Source organism: Alosa pseudoharengus, unplaced genomic scaffold (genome assembly GCF_046254945.1).
Source record: "Alosa pseudoharengus isolate Yale_2024_CS ecotype anadromous, Long Island Sound unplaced genomic scaffold, YU_APseudo_1.1 YU_APseudo_1.1_scf_9, whole genome shotgun sequence".
In the NCBI taxonomy this organism is placed as follows: Eukaryota; Metazoa; Chordata; class Actinopteri; order Clupeiformes; family Clupeidae; genus Alosa; species Alosa pseudoharengus.
Window position 1 is genome coordinate 17,559,921 of NW_027468881.1, and position 22,213 is coordinate 17,582,133.

A 22,213-nucleotide genomic window follows, 5' to 3' on the forward strand; every position below is an offset into this window, starting at 1 on the left:
TGTGTGTGTGTGTGTACATCAGGTGTTTTGAGTTGAGAGTGTGTGTGTGTGAGTGTGAGTGTGTGTGTGTGTGAGTGTGTGTGTGTATGCGTGTGTGTACATCAGGTGTTTTGAGTTGAGAGAGGGTGTGTGTGTATATGTGTGTGCACATGGGTATGTGTATGTATGTGTGTGAGTGTGCATGTGTGTACATCAGGTGTTTTGAGTTGAGAGAGTGTGTGTGTGTGTGTGAGAGTGTGTGTGTGTGTGTGTGTGCACACATGGGTATGTGTATGTATGTGTGTAAGTGTGCATGTGTGTACATCAGGTGTTTTGAGTTGAGAGAGAGAGTGTGTGTATGTGTGTGTGTGTGTGTGTGTGTGTGTGGTGTGTGGCCACATTGGAGGCCGTGCCGTGCGTTACGCTACGCCGTGTTAGACTCACGTCCTGCAGCTTCTCGTTCTCCTCCATGTACCTCTTGGCAGCGTCGTTGGCTCCCTCGGCCTGCTTCTTGAAGGCCTCGTTGGAGGCCATGAGCGTAGCCTGCTGGGACAGTAGAGTGGCCAGGCGTCTCAGAATCCTAAACAGCACCAGGGAATGCAGATAAGTCTCAGGGACAGTCTGTATATCAATGACACTGGAAAAATACAGACAAACCACGCAGGCATAACCTCATGACAGGATATAGGACACTTTATAATCAAAGGTTAGCAAAGAAGCGAGGGCCAAACAACCAGGTGTACATTATGATGGAGAACCAGGTGTACATTAATGTGCATCACTGTGTATGTGCATGTGTAAGTGTGTATGTATATGTGTATGTGTGTGATTGTGGCCGATGTGTGACAAGGTCTCGATATGCTAAAGTCCTGATGTGTGAAGATAGAAATATGATTATGCAAGACCCTGTAAATATAAAGATGTGAGTACTGGTATGAGTTATCTACAAAACAAAATAAAAATAATTATCTTAAAGCATAACCTTCCAGTGGCTAACCAGTATGGGTATGGTTATTTCATGCTTCAGATAAAAGCATGTGGTACATGAATAAATGTAAGTGTAATCTTTCCAGTCATTATGGCTCAGTATCAAAGGCAGCGTATGGACGATAAAACCCAAGAATATGACCTTGGGGTGACCTTGGGTGAGCATATGGAGCCCCATATGCTGACGGAGCGCCACTTCATTTCCACTGGGATCAAAATAAAGAACTCATGGCATGCACGCACGCACACACACACACTCATCAGAGACAGAACCGTCATGAAAACAATAAGTCTCTCTAGTGTTCCTGTAGCTGAACATGTACAGAACGGTACACACAGCAACCAATGATCTGGTCAAGCTCTACTAAGCATAGGTGATTCACTTATGGCCTTTATGTACTTGGACGATACTTAGAAGCCTCCCCTGCTGCTGCATGGACATCACAGTATTCAGGCACTTAATCTATTTTTACAATCCTGGATTCACATCAAGCTGTTACTGAATCTTCACTGGCACAGGAGCGCCCTCCATGGAGAATATTTTTAAACTGATCGATGAAATAACATCTCCGCCACCATAACTCGAGTACTGCTGGAGATTTGATTACAGAAGATGATTCAGAGAGAGAGCTGTGGTTCCAAGAAATCAAAAACTTAGTTTCACTTAAGGATAAGGTCGTCAAAGGACTTGCTCTAGTATACAAATAATTTCCGCACGGGGGTAAACAAATACTTTTGATCAAATGTTAACCTCAGCTAAATGTTAACCTCATTTTACATGTGGTAGGCTCATAATGTACAACATGCTTGTGATTTACAGTCACTGTGTTGGAACACAAGGTGTACTACTTTAGTTTGCCATTTTTACTTCTATCATTTACCGCGATGTTCCATTTTCTGCAGTGCTTGAATGGGAACTAAAACCCAGCGAGCCCTTCTCCATATGCATCAGAAGATCTCATACTAATACACCACTACAAGACTGCTTTCACCAGCAACATCTCTTCCGGCACCATCAGCCGCTGCTTACGTCACAACACTCTGCCTTATTATTAACACCCCAATCACGATGAAAACACTTGCATACTATCAGCACATATCCACACTCAGCAGATCCTACTACAGCCATCTGTCTCCCAAACGGTCATATCCATGTTGTGCAACCACTAAAGGAACGCTGGCAACTGACAGGCTTCCTTACTGTAAGAATGCACATGAGATATATGTAGCAGGAAAAGCCATATATCTGCTCCGAAGTCATCATCACAATAACACATGCTGGTTGATTAGCGTTTGCCCACTCTCGTATTACAGGAGGGTTTGAGAGGGGAAACCACACATACACAAACCACACGCGCCCAATCAACCCTATACATTCCTATACATTTAGCCTTGCGACTGGCTGCCATTTGTTAAATAACACAGTGTCCACGCATTGCCGGGTCTTGCCAAGCGCGCCATCAGTCACCCAGCATGTGACGAAGGTTGGTCATGCCGGGTAGCATGCGTGTGGGTCAACTAGACCCAGGTCACTGCACGCAGCCCGAGAGGGCCGTTGTGCAACTGGAGCCTCTCGGCTGTGCTGTTCCAAAAGGCATGACATCCACTCGGGGGGGACTAAATATAACGTCCGTCACCAGTTGCCCGATCACATGCTCTGCTATGACAGGCCGCAGCTGTCCAGACCACTATGGGCCGAACAGCCAAACCTGGCAAGAGGAGCAAAGTAGTAGAGCAAATAAAAAAAGTAGTAGACCCAGGCTCACAGGGGCTATTAATAGGGCACCATTGAGAGGAACATGACTGGTGGGCCCTGTATGGAAGAGCTATGCAGAGGGGCCGCATGAATGAGGGGATGGGAGAGCTAGTGGCGAGCAGAGCGATGGCAACCAACGCCCAATCAATTGGCCGGCCCGGGGCTTTGCACCTCTGATGAGATTTGTGAATGGAAAAATAGCTCTAGTCGCCGTTTAACAGTCAGCATTCCTTCCACTGCTACTGTCCCGAGAGAGAGAGGGAGAGAGGGAGAGAGGAGAGAGAGGGGAGAGAGAGAGAGAGAGAGAGAAAACAAGAACAAAAGTGAAAGAACAAGAGAAAGAACAAGAGAAGCCGAGACAGAGAGAGAGAGGAAGAAAAATAGACAGAGAAAGAGAAAGAGATTCCAAACATACGGTGTGCTTTGATCTATTTATGGCGAAGTAACTAGGGCAGATTTTTCTTATGTAGGAACTCATCAATAGTCCGACTGCCACAGCTTTTGTTGTATGACTCTGTTGCTATGTGTGTGCAAACACCTAGACACACTGGGGATGGTATTTGTCTTGTTGAACTCAATGACTAACACAGAGTAATCAATACAATGCCAGCGACACATTTTCTCAACATCCCACTCAACTTGTACCATGACAGAATGAGTTCTGTTGCTATACTGATCTGCAACATATACAAAATTCATTACTTTTTACAGAAGTTTGCAGATGTGAAAAGCTCTTTGGATATAGCCAAGTGTGACCATCATTTAATACAGCATTAATAACTGTAGCATACACATAGCTCCTCATTTTAATAAGCATTGTTTAGCATTGACATTCACATCCACTATTTAATGTATGTTCCTGTCCTGACTACATTTCAACACAATGAGAATAGATCCAGTACAACTCAACACACATGACTGACTGACTGACAGCTCTGGACCCCATCAAGCTTTCCAGCTAAACAACTGACAGACGGTGAGGCAGAGACCACGAGAGGTTAGTCATGGTGAGCCAGCCAGGCCAATTCTTTAGAAAGATTACATACTGTAACATTAAAATGGGGTCAAACTCGAGGGTTTCAAGGGCTGATTCACAGACATGGCCTAACGCAAGGAAGCACGTCTTGCTTTGCCGGGGGATCCCGGGGTGAAGTTGCATTCCATATGGCCACACTGCAGAGCACGCAGAGTGACCCCACAGACATGGCTCTTACATCACCACCAAGCCTCACTGCCCATTATAGAACAGCTCAGGGGAGAGAATGGCTTGTGTGTGTCTGTCTGTGTGTCTCTCTGTCTGTGTGTCTGTGTGTGTGTGTGTGTGTGTGTGTGTGTGTGTGTGTGTGTGTGTGTGTTGCATCTTATCCACATTGCATGCGTCTCATGTCTCACTCTGTGCTTTATTGCACTAACACACTCTGAAGAGTGAAGACCAAAATATGACGGCTGCAACAAAAGCCTAGACTGAAAGCCGATATGCAAAAATGTTAAATTATTAAGGGAGGCAGGCCATTTTTCCATTTGATAAGAAGTCTTGAAACATGAAACTTCAGGACATGATACCAGTACTAGTGGAGTTTCTTGTTTTGAGGGGACTGATGAAGATGTTGGTGGTGAGCATGATGAAGATTACTGAGTATATGGAAAGCAGAGGTAAGAAGAAAAGAGGTACGGAGAAACAGACACGGAGCAATAAACTCCATCATCAACAGCAGGAGGAGGATGAGGGAGAAGAGCAGATTCCAGTGACTGATGGTGCTTACAGGAGAAGAGAATATAACATGTTATATTATATTGCTTTGGCAATATTGTAACTAGTCATGCAGAGAGAGAGAGAGAGAGAGAGAGAGAGAGAGAGAGAGAGAGAGAGAGAGAGAGAGAGAGAGAGAGAGAGAGAGAGAGAGAGAGAGAGAGAGAGAGAGAGAGAGAGAGAGAGAGAGAGAGAGAGAGAGAGAGAGAGAGAGAGAGAGAGAGAGAGAGAGAGAGACATTTACGATGGCAAATGAAAGTGGAGAAAGAGGCCACTCACAAGCAGAGGAGCAGAGCGAAGCCTGCGATGTACTCGTTCCTCTGGGCCCTGAACAGCTTCATGTGGATGTGCTCGACGGCCACCGGGTTGTTGGTCAGGTCAACTGTATCTTTCACACTGTACTTCCGGACCTCTCGGAAGGCATCTACATACAGGAACAATCACACACACACAAACACGCACACACGCACATGAGGAAATCTGGTGCAGGACAATTAGGCTTTATTTATTTCACTAAAGAGAACTAAACGTGGGAGGGCACATAAACATAATGAACAGTAACGTCTCGAAGATATACACTCACCAATGAGAAGAAAGACCAGGATGGCAATGGCCACCATGAAGGCTGTGTTCCCATAATACGTCACCGTTTGAACAAAACGGGATTTAAAGAACTTGTTCCATCTGAGAAAATAAATATATGATAGTATGACCAAATGTTAGTTCATGCAGACAAAGATGAATGTTGAAAGGGTGGTTAGAGAGTTATTGCTACACTCACAACCCAAGAGAGAAAAACATGTTTACTGTCTGAATTAATTACTGAAAAGGAAAAAACACTAGGTTGCTTAATGAGCCTACACCAACATCAGCAGTGAGCTTGTTTACACTTCTGGGAACTGATGTTTCAATTGTAGATATCCTAGCAACCTTTAAATCAGTTGAGTGGTCATGAGAGTCTTTCCAGCAGTAAATAAATTACAGCTTCTCTATTCCTGTTGCCATTACATGCAAAGTGTGGGTAAATGGATCCAATTAGATTAGCCCGGCACATACTCCCGAGTGCCTTGTTTGTGAGTTTTCTGGAGGACTCGACTAGGATGTGATGTAACATTTGACCTATTACATACTAAACTGTTTTTAGGTTTGCATTGATGCCAGTGATGTGCAACAACGTTGTACCACCCCCCTGTTTCTATTGCCACACTGACTGACTGAACTCCTGAGGTTAAAAAGCACTGGAAACAAACAACAGTACTTGATTAGCCTAATCAGTGCTTGGGTTATCAAGAACAAGAAGAGAGGTGCCCCATGTGCTTCTATAAATCTCTAGAAGCAGTACTGAGAAACACATCAGATTAGGAATAACTGTCCAAAACATGACAATTAACTCTATGGAGTCACGAGGACTCGAAAAGATCAATGATTGCTACTGGGCATGAGTTTGAGGGTTGTGGAATCTTGCCATCTAATTCGATTTCAACACACATGCCACGACTCTTCCCAAGTTCCCATGGACAAATGTTCCCCTTTTGAGAGGGATGTGGAGTGTGGATGGAGGCCAACCTTTTGGGGGAGATGAAGGGTACACACAGCAGCAGCACGGCAAACACCTCCGCATACAGGAATGTCGCCACAGCCGTCCACTGCAGACTCATGGCTGCTGGTGGAGATTCTGAGGAGGCAACAGATAAATAACTCGAGTCTGAATGTCAGCTAAAGAAGTTACAGTAAAACCCACTGTACATTTCACCATATTACATTCTAGCCATTACAACAAGAGGATAGTGGCACTTGTAATACATCATACAGCTTAAGAAATGGTCCTGTCAGTACATTCGAAGCCATGAGAGGCTGTTCTACTGTTGTCAAACAAGGCTATTTTGAACAGTGTTGTGGACAGTTCACACGGATGTCGCATATCCCGTGCGATGGTGTGAAATATTGTTTAGCCGCTGAGGGCATAAACGCCCAAGCCGCGTCAGAGCTGTACTGTACCGAGCAGAAGAGCAACAGCACCATCTCTTGTCATCAAAGACACCATTGCACTTCAACTAACCTGATTGAGAGCTTGTTGAGTTGCATGCCTCAACTATATATGCCCCAACTAACCTGATTAGGAGCTTTTCGAGTTGCATACCTCCACTATGCCTCGGGTCAAACATCAGATGTTGATTTTTTTCATCATTGCACTGATCAGGTTTAAACTAAGTTAGCATAAATTAACTCTTGTTGAGAATTGACCAATCAAACAGCCTGTACAGGCCAATATTACAACTGACGCGTCACGACGAATGTTATTTGGCAACTCGCATATTACACTACGGTATCAACAGTACGTCGAGTCCTGCGCTGTCCATTATAAATCCTAAATAAATCTAAACTCTAATCTACCTCAATTACTATACCTGGTCTACAATATGGCCTAGCCTACGCCAGAGGCTAACGTCATATGGTTGGCCTGGAGTTAACATTAGCTGGATTTAAAAATGTACATACCCACTGAAAATAGGTTGTTAAATATTAGTAATACCTCCTACACTTCGTATCTAAAATCACTTAAGTATTAACAACTTACAAGAGCCCGGAGAGAGAAATAAGCGCAGGTACAGACTTCTGCTCCAACTGAGAATTTGCGTTGCCTAATGCAAGAAAGCTATCGTACTTCCGGTATATGAACGACCGTCAATAAGCCACGATAATTCTTCCGGTTACGTATTACTACAAGTTCTTCATTATAAGAGTCTGAGCGTATCAATGATTACAGGTATGAACCTATTTTTTACAGTCTATGGTATGAACATAGTGGTTTTGGAGAGTGTCAGTTGAAATATATGTGCAGTGTGCAACATGCATAAATAAAATATAGTTTACAAAGTAATTGCAGCATACTTAAATAAAAAGGAGAGTAAATATTGGCCTTGCCTATGGCTTTTATAACGAAATTTCAAGGAAAGCTCATACAGATCGTTTCACAAGCACCTCAAACGCCATCGCAACGTCACCTCATCCAGCATGCAGGTAGCCTAGAAATCTAGACGCACCCTAGCGGCAGCAAAGACATCTTGATGTGGGTCTGGCTCGTCAGGCTAGCATGTAGGCCTACTTGGTGTACAATAATGTACCGTGATGACTCACTGGTGTGCAACAAACAAACCTGGCAAACTGGCCTGTCATCTTTCATTTTGAAACTTTGCAGATGGTTGTAGAGCTCCTATACATTACTACAGAGGAGAAAAATTGTTTAGAAATTACCAGTTTAGTATATTATTCAGCTTAACCACATGGCTCCCAGTCAGATTTTTAAAAATATGGTTTATTCTTGTGCCAGTGGAACTATCAAAGCAGTTTGCAGCATGGGCACACATATACATACTTGGAATCGTCTAATACAAAATACTGGTAAATGGAGTGTTCAAACATACAATAGTATATTCAATCAGGTTTGTTATTATTATTAACTTTCATATATTGCACAGCAAACATATACACTGCACTGCTGTGAAATACTTGAAGCTGAACTGAAATGTTGTAGGAAATAAAAACAATACTGTCTGATGCTTTCGTGTTTTTAGCTGAAGATATGCATTAGTGCCAGAGGGGGGCGCCAATATGCAAAAGATCAAGTCACATGAGTATACACAGTGGGTTAAGAGTCTCTCTCAAAGCACCAATACTGTATTCAACAGTTATGAGTGAGTGTGTCACTGAATCAAATGCATTGCTTAAACATGCACATTTTAAAGACAGTTAAGTGAATGTGCATAGAGTGCCTATTGATACATTAAATCTGCAGACAGATGTAGTGTGAGCAGATAACCCAACATAAACCCTTTTTTCAAAAAAAAATTCATTTTCAATGAGGTAAAAACAAGGTAAATCATTAAAATATGTTACAACCGTATATAATAGTGTCATCATAGAATAGCATCAAGCAATTTAACCATTAAATGTCACCTAATTACATGATCAAATTCAGTATACTTAGTGGGTGTCCATACTTTAAGTTTCAATGTAAAAAAGATTTCCACAAATCCAAATAAAAATATTGTATTGTAGATCAGTGGAAGGTAGAGTCATAAAGAAATGCTTACACTAACTGCTACAACTTACAATTAACAGAAGGCACTTGAACCACCACATATCCATTTCTCCATTTTGCTTTGGCAGGGCTTTCACAACTTTAATTATTTCACTGATGCAGGGATGTGATAATTTCAGCTTTCCTTTTCTTTCACAGAATTCCTAGAAAACCAAAAAAGAGAAAAAACATATTAGAGAAAACCAAACAAGTCAGATAATAACAAACAAGACATCAGTTGCAGAGGTGAGGTGCAAACTGGTTCTGCAGAACTGATGTGCTCTGGTTGATAAAGAAGCTCAAGATATTCATCTTAGCAGTTGAATTGCTGCAAGACTCACAACAGCTTATTTGTATCCATTTTGATGTATTTTACCATGATCATTAGATCAAGACACTATCTCGATCACCATCATGCATTTGTCTCAATTAGGATTATCTGGTGTTAAAGAAGTTCTGTTTGTCTCGGACACACTTCCTGGTTAGTGATTAACAATGCAGGGAATTATGAAACAAGACACACAAGGTAAGTCCCAGATTTTCAGACCATTTCACTTCTTGGTAGTCTACGGGTAGTCTAAACCTCATCTCGCTTGAGACTACATTCATTGGTTCTCATTATTTACGGTATTTATTTATTGACATAATTCATCTTATTTCAGTAATTTAATATTAGGTCAAAACACTTTTTTCCAAGTCCAAGACAACATTCCGCCTTTCTGAGAATTGAAAATGTTTTAATGCATTATAACTATGGAGCATTATTCTTAGACTAGAAAACAGAAAAGTACTAAAAAAAAAAGATTGTTTTAAATACGAGAACAAGAAAGTAATCATTCAACTCTTGATTTATTTTATTCACCTTTACCATTTTTTCATGTTTACATCATAGATCATGTAAAACAGTTTAAAATGTTTTGTTTTTTGTATTTAAAGCATGAAAAAATATGGAATCAGTTTATTTACAAGTCAAATTTGACACTAATTAGAAATAAGAAAATGTTCACTAATTTATGTCATTTATTGTTTACCTCAAGAAAAGAGGCAATTATGAATACACAGCCAGCCATTGGCTGGTAAAGTGAGTCCACGATTCATTCATGTATGCATTTCAAAACCAGAGATTGTGTCAAGTTAACACGGGTCATAGTATGTTTTTTTACGTAGTAGCAAAACTCTACAGTGGAGATATGAGATGACTGCACTACTTTTTCTGAGACAGACTGACTAGCTGTTCATGGTGACAAATCACTTTGATAAGATTAGGCCAGACACAATAGGTAACATTGAAACATACAATCCACACCTGAAAACATTTCAGCATATTTGCGCCTGATGTCACAACAGTGCTTAGTCACAACTCTAATAAGTAGTGAGGAAGAATGATGCATGAAAATCACAGCTGCCTGCAGTCATTGACATTTACCAGACCAGACTCCATTGATTAAATTGATCCCACCATTCAAGTTTTTTTTTTTTTTTTTTTACCCAGTGATGCCGAAGTTCTTTACCAGTAAATACTATCCGATTAATTTCCCAACAGAGGCGTACTCAACACCGCTTATGATTATGACACTTATCATACCCCTGCCATAAAACCTCTTACAAAAACCCCACCCAACAAACTTGTGGCTACCATGTCCATGAGACAAGAGAATATGGAACGTTTTGATTTCACTTCATGGATATCCATTAACATTCATTAAGTCTCAACTGATGTCTTTAAGTCATCTAACGAGACCACTTTTGGTATAACCATAACAAAAATACCCAAACATAAAAACAAACCCACAAAACCATAAATAAATAAACTCTAAATTAAACCTCAGAGAAATAGCATTTTGATACTTTATACATTTTTTTTTAAAGGAAAGCTCTTATTGACATTACAGTTCAGCACAGTCCATTGTACATGTGGATCAAGAGAAGGCACGGTATGTCCATTTGTGATCTCTGGTGAAGCAGACACGCTCCGCTTCCTCCTTCAATCAGCCATTTATAAGGTGCCGTGTTGGATGGATTGCAATGTTTACAAATCATCCCAACTTCAAAGAAATGCTTTACCTCATGGTGGCCAGAAGAAAAAAGACAAAGCATTGTGTAGGTACCAATTTCTCTGCAGCATAATATGAGATAGTTCTGTAATGGCCCTTTACCACTGCAATTTCAGTGCACTTGCACTGGCTATAAGCCACCATTTGTTAAGGTTTTCGATAGTTCAAGATTTGGGTCTACTAAACCACCAACACATCGGTACGGTGGACCCGAATCTTCCTAACACCTATTTCTGCAGTGTTAGGTAGTCTGTAGTGTTGCTGTGGCACAGAATCTAAGAAGTGTGCCAGAGTAAACATTGCTGGTTATTTCCACCTAGCTCCTATAGTAGCAGTGAATATTACTTCAAAGACCACAAAGATGACTTTGCATTGGCAAATGATGACCTTAATGTCAGCTGGTTGTAAACTTAAAATATCTCTGATATACTTATATGGCCCATCTATCCTATACAACTATACAGAATAGTTCATCTGATTTCTTTACATTTTAATTATATACATGTTATGAATCTCTACTTAATATCTAAGATATTTTTTGGAGTACAAATTCACAGTGGTATAGAATTACTTATACCATTAGTTATTGTTTGACATAGAAATATATTGCCAGTGGACAGAAATAAAAGTATGATTCACAAGATCTTGTTTTCAGAAATAATAATAAAAATAGAGCGCTGTGTTTGTTCTGATAGCTGGATGGCTTGTGAACAAGAGCAGTATTACAGTAAAAGCTGTTTACTCTGATTTTATACAGACAATGTGTGTGGCAAATGCACAATTTAGTTATATGCTTTCTTTGGGCATCAGACAAGCTGAAAACCTACACCATGATCTGATCATGACCACATTACTGACCTATTTTCATATGTGATAAGGCATTCCACTGATCTGGAAAATAATACACTTTAAGGCAAACAGGGAGGCTGTGAATATGATACAAAAAAAATACAAAATAATTCAAACTAACACAACAAAAGAAAAACACTTACTGTGACATGAACAATTATGCCATGAAACAATAATGGTCATACTATTGCCATGACAGAATGTATAATTAGTATGTTAGACAAAGCCTGATGTGTGTTTTGTACCTTGTGCTTTTCAAAAAATATATAGAAAACACACAGTAAACAAAAACTGCAACATATGTGCCAGGCAGCCCCCATTGTGTTATGTGGCCTGAGAAAGAGCAGGAGGGGTCTTTTACAACAGACACATGGACATGGTTTCATGCCGACCATGATTTCCTCAGTCAAAAACGCTGAGAAGTGTTAGAGTTCAAAGATTTAAAAAAAAAAAAAACAAGACAACAAAAGTTGTCAGGAAAGAACAGGTCATGAGAAAGTTAGAAAATCCAGTGAGCTGTGAGAGGTTGTTACAAGAGGAGAAGGAGCACAGAAGGGGGAAAAAAACAAAAAGGGGTGGCTTAAAAAGGCTTAAAAAGAGAAATCATTTCACCACAACTGACTTGGAGAGAAAAGCTTCCAGCTCTGAGTCTCCTCCTGGGTTGCTTCTTCCGTGGCTCATGGTTGAGGCCGAGGAAGAGGCGGCGACACTCTGCTTGGGCAGACTATACATGTACACGGCCCCAATGACCAGCCCTGCACCCAGCGTGAAGACCAAGTCCACGTGAAAGCCGAAGAGGTAGACGGACATGATGGTGGACACCACAATGGAGAAGGAGGTGGCAAAGCCCTTCAGGATGTTGTCGGCATACTTCACCACCACGGCCACCAGGAGGCCGCCAAATGCCTGGTTGAGGATCACGCCCCACACCATGGGCGTGTAGCCAAACAGGAAGCCCTTCTCGGCGATGGCGGTACCGTCGTTCCACCACAGGCCCAGCAGGCCCAGGACTGTGCCAAAGATGCCCAGCTGCACGTTCCGCAGCCACACCGACGCCGAGCTGCCCTTGAGGATCTTCTCAAAGTAGACGCCGGCGAAGCCCGACGACAGGCAGGACACCACCACGGCCACAAGACCCTTGCCGTAGCTCTGGCTGGGGTCGGCCGCTGCGGCCTCCTTCTGCTTGCCACTCTCCTGCTGCACCTGGACAATGGCCACGCCGGCAAAAAGCAGCAGCAGGGAGACCCACTGCACCCGCGACAGGCTCTTCCGCAGCATCAGCACGGAGAAGAGGGCTGTGGTCAGGATCTTCAGCTGATACGTCACCTGGAGTCAGAATACATACAGGGGAAAAAGAGAGAGGACAAAGTGGGTGAGAGGGAAAAGCAAGTAAGCAGAGTTATCTGCAGAGGAAGCACCAACTTATCACAATCAGGCATGCGATTTTAAGTTTATCATCATGTTTACAAAACACAAAGCACCAGACACCCTGTCACTGGCACCACTTATATGTTATGAATATAGGCCGTTGTTTGTGACCTCAAGTTGGAAATGACCGTAATCAACTCTGGAAGAATCAAGAATCAACTCTGGAAGAATCTGGGGCATTTAGATAGGGTCTACATATAGCACAATAACCAAAGATGAAAGAAGAAAATGACAGTGAGGGAGAGCCTGAGGACAAAGCAGTAAATTCTTCTTCTCCTTTTATGTCTTAGCTCCAGGCTACGGCAGTCAGAGGCTAAGCTAATCCATCTCACCTGGAATGTGGCTGCTGGGAGGTTTGAAATGGCCACATATTGCAGGTTGTTCTGGAGTGTGTAGATAAGGGATGGGACGGCCAGTTTTAGCGTGTCACTGTACTGAACGACTATAGAGTTGTACAGGAGAACCCCAAACTCCTTGAGGTTACCTACAAACAGAAAAAGAGGGCAATATGAACATGCAAGCTTGTTTGTGCATGCTTGTGCATTCATTCAAACATTAGTTTCATGGTGCATCTCGAATTCTAAATCGGCAGGACAAGGGCGTAGGTTTGGTCTGAGCTTTGGTGGGGACACTACCCACTAATTCCCCCGAAAAAAAAAAGGAAAAGCCACTCAACTCTTTCACCAGCCACTATAGATATATAAAATGATTAAAATGTGCTACTGTCCAACTACCCATGATTAAAATGTGCTACTGTCCAACTTGATCTATACTGTGTAGCACATCATCTGATTTTAATATGTATACATATGTAGGCTATATTTAACATTTATTTTCTATTTGGTCTGTTATGAAATCATGCATTGACCCATTTAAGCACAGCTCAGTTTTAAGAAACTTAAATACATGCATGCTTAGCATTTTGTGAAAAGAATCATTAAGGCTACATTGACAACTCTTAACCATAAGCTGCCTGTATATTCTCTGATTCTAATATTTACCGATATCTAGGCGATGTAAGCACAGCTCAGTTTTAAGAAATGCTTAAAGCCGAAAGACCATGTTGAATTTTTCTACAATTTATTTAAAAACCGGATTACTCTGGAACAGCCAACTATACACGGGAATGCATTACATCTTTGTGTTCGGTAAGGTCTGCTGTTTATTCTGATATATGGGTTGTCATGTGTTGCGTGATGAGTGTGTAGGCCTACGATATTCCACCAAGATGAATGGATGTGGAGATGGGCACAGAGAATAATTATTAAATCTCTTGAAGTTATTTTTTCTCGCGAACTGTTTATCACAGCAAATAGTGGCTATAGCACCGTTTAAAAGCTAAGAAAAGGCTCTTTCATGTGACACATGTGTGATGAGTAGCCTACTCGAGGAGTTCAACAGAGAAGAATGGATGAATTTGGACGCACTTCATATGCCTTGTAGTGAAGTGAAGCTGAAGCGCAGCGCAGGAGACTGCAGCTCACTGGTAGTTATTATAGGTAACTTCAAATCAGCGCGATTTACCCTTATAGGCTACTGCACATTACACAATCTGTACGAGATGATCCGCAGCAAAGTGAGAAAGTATTTAACTCTTTGTAGCGCATGTGATCGCTTTCCCCCCCATTTCAACCTGAATATTGGTGGGGACATTTCAGTCGTAATCCGACATTGGTGTGGACACGTCCTTCGGTCCCCACGCAAATCTACGCCCCTGCGGCAGGACCAGTCAGGGAGCTTACATATCTGCTGCACACTGCCCCCCCCTCCCTCCCTCCCTACATACACAGCACATTGTCTTCAGGATCTTCTCCAACACACATCCATACTTACAGCACACTGCCCCCACCTACCCCACCAGTTTTCTGAACTTATGTCGCTCATCATCACTAGCTATGATCGGATAATTGTAAATGGCGACTTTAATATTCATGTCAATAAGACAACTGATGCTAAAGCCAGTAAGTTCCTTAATGTGTTGGACAGTTTAGAGCTAAAGCAGCATGTTACAGGACCCACCCACAACCTTGGCAACACCCTCGATCTAGTCATTTCTAGAGGGATAGAAGTCACAGACTTATCAGTAAATGATATAAATATGTCTGATCATTATTGTGTATCTTTTAATATAGTACTACATACTCCAAAAATTCATCCCGAAATTGCAATCAAATCGCGACTCTTGGACATTAGAGCAGAACAGCAGTTCATAGCTCTTATAGACTCCATAAATTTAGATATTTTACATCATCCCATTGATCAAATGGTAGAGGCTCTCAATCATGAATTAGGCGCTATGCTTGATAGAGTGGCACCCTTAAAGACTAAAAAAAGGCCCTGTAGCAAACTGACACCTTGGATGAACGAAAATATCCATGATCTAAAAAGATCATGTAGAAAAGCTGAGAGAACATGGAGAAAAACTAAGTTACAGGTTCACCGTGCCATTCTAAAAGAAAAAATAGCAAATTATAATAGAGCTATTCGGAATGAGAGAAGGAACCACTTCTCTAAGGTAATTGCTGAAAACAGTGGAAACTCTAGGGTGTTGTTCTCTACCATTGATAGGCTATTGCATCAAACACCTTTTGATACACTCAGTCAGGCATCCTCTCTAAGATGCGAAGAATTTGCAGACTTCTTCGAAAACAAAGTAATTTCTATAAGGGAGGCTATTGGTAATACAAGTAATATGTTTGATAGTACACCCAAAAACAGCCCCCCAAAATTAAGGTCCTTTAGCACTATTACTCAATCTGAGCTTGGTAAAATTATAACTCAAACCGGCTCCTCAACATGTGTTTTAGATCCAATCCCTACTAGATTCCTCAAAAAACTATATGATAGCTTAGCTCCCTTTATTCTCAAGGTAATAAATACCTCATTAGAAACAGGTATATTTCCAACTGCTTTTAAAACCGCTGTTGTGAAACCTTTACTTAAAAAGTCAAATCTTGACCATACCAATCTGAGCAACTACAGGCCTATATCAAATCTACCGTTCCTGAGCAAAGTACTTGAAAAAGTTGTTTGTAATCAGTTAAATACCTTCCTTAACGAAAACAGTATCCTTGAAAAATTCCAATCAGGTTTTAGATCAAATCACAGCACAGAAACGGCTCTAGTAAAAATAGTCAATGATCTCAGACTGGCTACTGACTCAAACAAAGCCTCAATCCTTATTCTTCTGGATTTGAGTGCGGCATTTGACACCATTGATCATAGCATCCTAATTCACCGCCTTGCGAAGTGGGTGGGTCTCTCTGATAATGCTCTAAACTGGTTTCAAACCTACATTACTGGCAGAGATTTTTATATCAGTCTAGGAGATCATGTATCTGAAAAACATGACTTGCCTTTTGGTGTGGCCCAGGGGAGCTGCCTTGGTCCCCTGCTATTTTCCCTATATATGCTTCCATTGGGAAATGTCATAAGTCAGCATAATGTAAACTTCCATAGCTACGCAGATGATACCCAATTGTATATTTCTGTGGAGCCAACTAACCCAGATGGCCTTTGCTCCCTCACTGCATGCCTAACCTCCATTAATCAGTGGATGAGCAAAAATTTTCTGAAACTAAATGATGACAAAACAGAGGTACTTTTGGTGGGACCAAAACTAAAGCGAGATATTGTTCTTAGTAATCTGGGGAACTTGGCACACCAGGTCAAACCAAAAGTAACAAGCCTCGGTGTCATCTTAGATGCAGAGTTAAGTTTTAAGCCCCATATCAGTAAAGTTACTCAAACAGCCTATTTCCACTTGAGAAACATTGCCAAAGTGCGGCCCTTTTTAACTCAACAAGATGCAGAAAAACTAATTCACGCCTTTATCACTAGCAGGTTAGACTACTGCAATGCACTTTTCACTGGTCTTCCCAAAAAACATCTAAAGAAATTGGCACTCATACAGAACTCTGCGGCTAGACTTTTAACTAAGACTAAGAAGAGAGAACACATCACCCCTGTGTTGGCTGAACTGCACTGGCTCCCTATTTCCTATAGAATTGATTTTAAGGTTATGTTAATTACTTACAAAGCTCTGAATGGCACAGCACCTTCATATATCTCTGAGCTTTTAATATCTTATCAACCACAAAGGAAACTTAGATCATCCAATTCTAATCTTTTAATCGTACCCAAAGTGCTCCACAAACAAAGTGGAGAAGCTGCTTTTATCCATTATGCCCCCAAACTATGGAACACCCTGCCTCTGTACATCAAGCAGGCGAGTTCAGTAAATATTTTTAAAAAAGATCTGAAAACATACCTGTACAGGAAAGCTTTTAGTTAACTCGTCTTATCCTGTAGACTACTTTTTCAGATTATTCTACATCTGCTGCTATTGGAGGGCGCAGCCAGCCAGAAGCAGATGGGCTCCCCCTATTAAGTCAGGTTCTGCTCAAGGTTTCTTCCTGGAATATGGGAGTTTTTCCTTGCCACAGTTGCCATATGGCGTGCTTGTGGGGGGTAAGAGGGTTAAGGCTGCCAGTCTTATGACATGTCATTTTCTATATTTTTGATATGTTGCTGAGTGGATCGATCATAAACGGCCCCAGCAATGAAGAAATGTGATTGATAATGACTGACTGACTATTATTTTGTTACATGCTTCAAATGTAAAGCACTTTGAGCTGCATTCTGTGTATGAAAGGTGCTATACAAATAAAGCTTATTATTATTATTATTATTATTATTACCCACACACACACTACACACACACACAGACACACACAGACACACACACACACACACACACACAGACACACAGACAACCAGACACACAGACACACACACACACACACACACACAGACACAGTTACTGCTCCACTCCCCTCCCGCCCACACACACACACACACACACATCTTCACGGTCATCACTCACATACATCATACATACAGTACTCTGCTTGCAATAGTAAGTCCCTTCATCATACTTGCAGTACACTGCACCCCCCCTCTCCCCTACATACACAGCACATTGTCTCATGAGGAAGCTTCTCCAACACACATATTGCACACTGCCCTCTCCCCACATACACAGCACACTATCCCATCTCCCCTGTCATCCCCCCCCAACATACACACCAAGACCCCTGGCAGTTGGGTTAGCCCTTTGAGCCGTGGATCTGCCCAAGGTTTCTTCCTTGGTAAGGGAGTTTTTCCTTGCCCCTGTTGCTCTTGGGTGCTCCTTGCTAGTGCCCCACGCCCCCCAATCCTCCCCCACCTTTCTTTTGCAGCCCTTGCCACTTAATCTACTAAACCCCTCTTCTACTGCACTTTTTACCCCCCCCCCCCCATAAATGCACAAATAGGCTGACACCAGACATAATTTCACTGCATTTCTTACTTCCAGTAACTATATGCATGTGACAATAAACTTCCTTGTATCTTTTTGGATGTCAAATGTTGGTTTTATTTCACTACTGGCATAATGGCAGGAGAATAAATGCTCTGCCTGCTGTAGACCCATTCAATTGTATAAACAACTGTGCGTTCCTAAGACATTTCCGGTGGCAAACAAAACAACATTGAGCTAATGGTAACAATGGTAATGGTATGAAAAAAATGTTTAAAGTCGACGTTTTGTAGAGCATTATGCTAAAAGCATTTCAAAGTATCTGCATTGGTTTTGAACATTTCGACCGGAAATCTTCTAGGAACAGACTAAAAGGGTCTATACAATACACCAGAGAAGAAACATTAAGCATTAAGCATTTTTAAGCATTATCTAACCTCACAATCAAGTGGCAATCATGGACACCTACCCCTTTTTTGAAACAAAATGATGAGCAGACAAGTGCAGCCTTTGAGAATCTCTGCCATGACGACAGCCGAGGTCGCAAAGAAGCGATCCCCCGGCAGTGTTCGAACATATCGGATGCTGAGGATGAGTGAGGCATTCTGGATCACCAGGATAGCCAAACTGATGTACTTCAGCTTCTTGTTCACGTCTGTGTAGAAGGACAAAATGACAAAACAAAATGAATCGTCAGTGGATGCTGCAACTGATGATCGTTTTCACACAGATACAGTATTTTGACCGTGCTCTCCTCTCTCCTACATGTACGGACTTCAATGTACAGGAGAAATGTCCTTGCTGAATGAAGGAGTAAACCTCAAGTTTCCCTGAACTGATACTTTCATTTCATAACAACATTACATTACGTTACTTATTCATTTAGGTGATGCTTGGGACTTGCACATTAGTGACTAGTGTTCAAGCTGCATTGCAAAGGAGACTTTTGTGTAACAATAAATACTTTTACAAAAACCATCAGATTATTAGAGGATGAGAGTGCAGAGGTTTAAGCACTAGTCAAAGGAAACAGTAGGAGAAATAGGTAGAAGGGAGAAGAACATATACTGAATATATCATATGTTCCACAACAACTAATGCGCTACATAAATAAAACGGCCTTGCCTTGGTTACAGAAAAAAAAATGAATTAATTACACAAACTCCCAAATGCGTCAACTGTGAATGTATAAGAGCAAGCTATTTGCAACCCCCTTGGTAAACAGCAAAAGGTTAAACAGACATCCATTTATAAACGCTCAATAAGGAAGTGTTCTCGAGGTAGACAAATAAAGGTGCAGTCCAAGAAATGCTTTAAGTATAAAACATGACGCATTTATAAGTCATAAATGCTCATGTACTCAGTAAAATATATTTCCTAAATAATGAGAACGCATGCAAATACTAGGCTAGGCTATTCTGAACACTCGTCTAACTTGCTGGTCGTGTACCCAACCCACCAAAGATAGTCAGCTTACTAGTTTAAGTCTCAAACAAGCTGCTCAAAAAGCTTAATATTTAGCTGTTACATTCTCTCATGTTCACCTCTAGAAACAAACGTGTGCACAGAAGTCACTATGATTGAGGATAGATGTCAGGGTTTAACCAAATATTCTTTAGTTACCGTTTCTGGTTTAACTCTCAGACCAATGGTAGTGGTCCATTATGAATACTAATGAATTGAAAACATACCATACATGAAGGACGAAATATAGATTATGCTTTACAGATTAGCTAGAAGATTGTGGTTTTGAGGACTGCGCTATCATGTTAATTTGACGTTAACGTTAGCTTGCTGTTTATCATATCTAGCTCATTAGCTAACATTATTTTATGGCAAATTGTCAACTCCAGACGGCGTGGAATGGCCCGTCAATCCAGCCAGCACTATCAATAAGTAATGGTAACCATAGCCTACAAGACTCATGTAATATTACCCACATAACATTAATAATACGGGTTCTATCCCCCACAGCCTAGCCGAGTTTCCACATCTGGTAGCTTAAGCTACTAAACTTCACTGTTAAGTAGAAGTCGCAGTGTAACGTTAACGTCATCAAGTTAGCAAGAATGTGTTATACAATAGATGCAATTTCATCCATTCAGATAGATATAGTCTAAAAATAAACAATTGCTACTTGTGCTATTGTGATCCTCCCCAGTTAACATTAAAACACCCAACGTTAACGTTAATTTCAGACGGCTAGAGCTAGCTAATAAGGGAACAGATAACGTGCAGTGATAACGTTACGGTCACTAACTTTAAGTGTGAGAACGTTAATCAACATAATACAATTTCGCAGATTACCATTAAAGTGTCTGAGTCTTACCTTCGTTTTGTTTACTGCGAAAAGTCTTATCTTCACCAACTCCAGAGCCCGTGTCATGGCTGCTCCCTGCCATGTTGGCATTGACGTTTTAGTGCAGAGAACTGGCTAGCTAGCTAACAAACACCAGATTCTCCAGTAGGCTAATGTACTGGCCAGCAGCAGCAGCCCCTACTCAGACTTCAATCAAACTGGACCTTTGAGACTGCTGCAGTCAAACTAGAAACAGAGGCCCTGACGTCGTAGACATGGCTGAGAATGTAAGAATGTTAAATGCAGTGTTAACCTAGTTAGGTCTGTTACTATACACGTTTACATTCATCTCCTCTCTAGCTACATACATTCAGCCTCTTGTTGTCTCCGTTCCTTTAACGTTATTTCCGCCTTGTCTGTCGTGTCATTGGTCCATAGAGCGGCTGATTTAAAAAACAGAATGTGCTCATCTGCGGCGAAACCTTAAAGGAACCATATGTAAGAAATGTATTTCAATTAATCATAAAATGGCCCTGAAATGTCACTAGACATTAAGAAATCATGTTAATTTCAAATACTTATATCACTGACAACAGTAGTCCAGCCAGGATATTGTCATTTAAAAAGTGAAGTTGCAGCCCTCAACTGATGTTGATGTTGTGTTTTGTCATGTCATGTTGTGTTTTGGCCTGATGCGCCACCCTCCACCTATCTACTAATCACGAAGTCAGTAGTGTTTCAGCATCCGGGTTGGCAATCTCGAGTCAGGGGGGAGGGGGAGGGAATAAACCAATCTACAGTAATTTGAAAGTGATTGCAGTACCAGTTTTGCCCACAATGTTACATATGGTTCCTTTAAAGGAACCGTATGTAAGAAATGTAATTCAATTAATCATAAAATGGCCCTGATTTGTCACTAGACATTAGGAAATCATGCTAATTTCAAATACTTATATCACTGACAACAGTAGTCCGACCAGGATATCGTAATTTAAAAAAGTGAAGTTGCAGCCCTCAACTGATGTTGATGTTTACATATTTGTGTTTTAGCCTGATCCACCACCTTCCACCTATCTAGTAATCACAAAGTCAGTAGTGTTTCGGCATCTGGGTTGCCAGCTCTGCTTTAGTTACCACATCTGCGGTGTACACCGCTCTACAGTATTTTGAAAGTGATTGTAGTACCAGTTTTGGCCAAAATCTTACATACGGTTCCTTTAATTAGCACTACATTTCTGACAGAATCCGTGATTTCACATCTTGTTTTCTACAACTACATATTGAGAGGAGTAAAAATATCGCTCAACTTATTTCATGTAAGAGAACGCAACTTAGAAACGCAGCGCCCATTGATTTATTCAGCTTTGGTATGCTATACTGACTTGCCAATATAATGCTTACCTAACAAGCAAATTGGTACTAGAAAACAAACTTACTTACAGGTTATATACTAACAGGTTTTTAAATGAAATTGTCAAATGAAAATAACTGATATCAAAAGCTAACGAGAATACTGCAAGCAGTTCAGAGTAATGCAGCTAGCTTGCTAGCTAAAGTTACATGAGGATGCACTTAGCCCCCGCTATGCCAGACATCCCAACCTGCAAAAAGTCATTTCAGGGAGGTATCACGAAGCCCCCCCCCCCCAAAAAAAAAATACAAAAAAAAAATACAAATAAAAATAAAAATAAATAAATAACAATACTAAAAACCATAATAACAATACACAAA

The 22,213-nt window shown here is 41.2% G+C and overlaps 2 protein-coding genes across 3 annotated transcripts in view; both read right to left on the reverse strand.

The window, feature by feature from the left end:
- Window positions 1-7,160, reverse strand: part of bcap31 (B cell receptor associated protein 31) — a 26,186-nt gene extending 19,026 nt beyond the window's left edge. Inside the window, exons 1-5 of the mRNA XM_076276913.1 lie at window positions 7,051-7,160; window positions 6,039-6,147; window positions 5,056-5,156; window positions 4,752-4,896; window positions 424-559 (exon numbers count right to left, since the gene is read on the reverse strand). Coding sequence (XP_076133028.1) covers window positions 424-559; window positions 4,752-4,896; window positions 5,056-5,156; window positions 6,039-6,130 — 474 coding nt within the window. The 5' untranslated portion in view covers window positions 6,131-6,147; window positions 7,051-7,160. The remainder of the gene's footprint in view (window positions 1-423; window positions 560-4,751; window positions 4,897-5,055; window positions 5,157-6,038; window positions 6,148-7,050) is intronic.
- A 471-nt stretch (window positions 7,161-7,631) lies between these two features.
- Window positions 7,632-20,870, reverse strand: slc35a2 (solute carrier family 35 member 2). 2 transcript variants are annotated; one of them, XR_012985035.1, is made up of 6 exons: window positions 20,513-20,870; window positions 18,653-18,838; window positions 13,217-13,368; window positions 12,079-12,782; window positions 8,586-8,717; window positions 7,632-7,696 (listed from the first exon to the last, which is right to left on the reverse strand). XR_012985035.1 is itself a non-coding variant. In XM_076276909.1 (5 exons), exons 1-5 carry the CDS (start codon window positions 20,583-20,585, stop codon window positions 8,690-8,692), a joined length of 1,143 nt encoding a protein of 380 aa, XP_076133024.1. In that variant the 5' UTR covers window positions 20,586-20,870; the 3' UTR covers window positions 7,800-8,689. The 2 variants fall into 2 exon arrangements, 1 of the variants encoding a protein (XP_076133024.1); XM_076276909.1 differs by lacking the exon at window positions 7,632-7,696 and having other exon boundaries at window positions 7,800-8,717.
- Window positions 20,871-22,213: the final 1,343 nt, after the last annotated feature.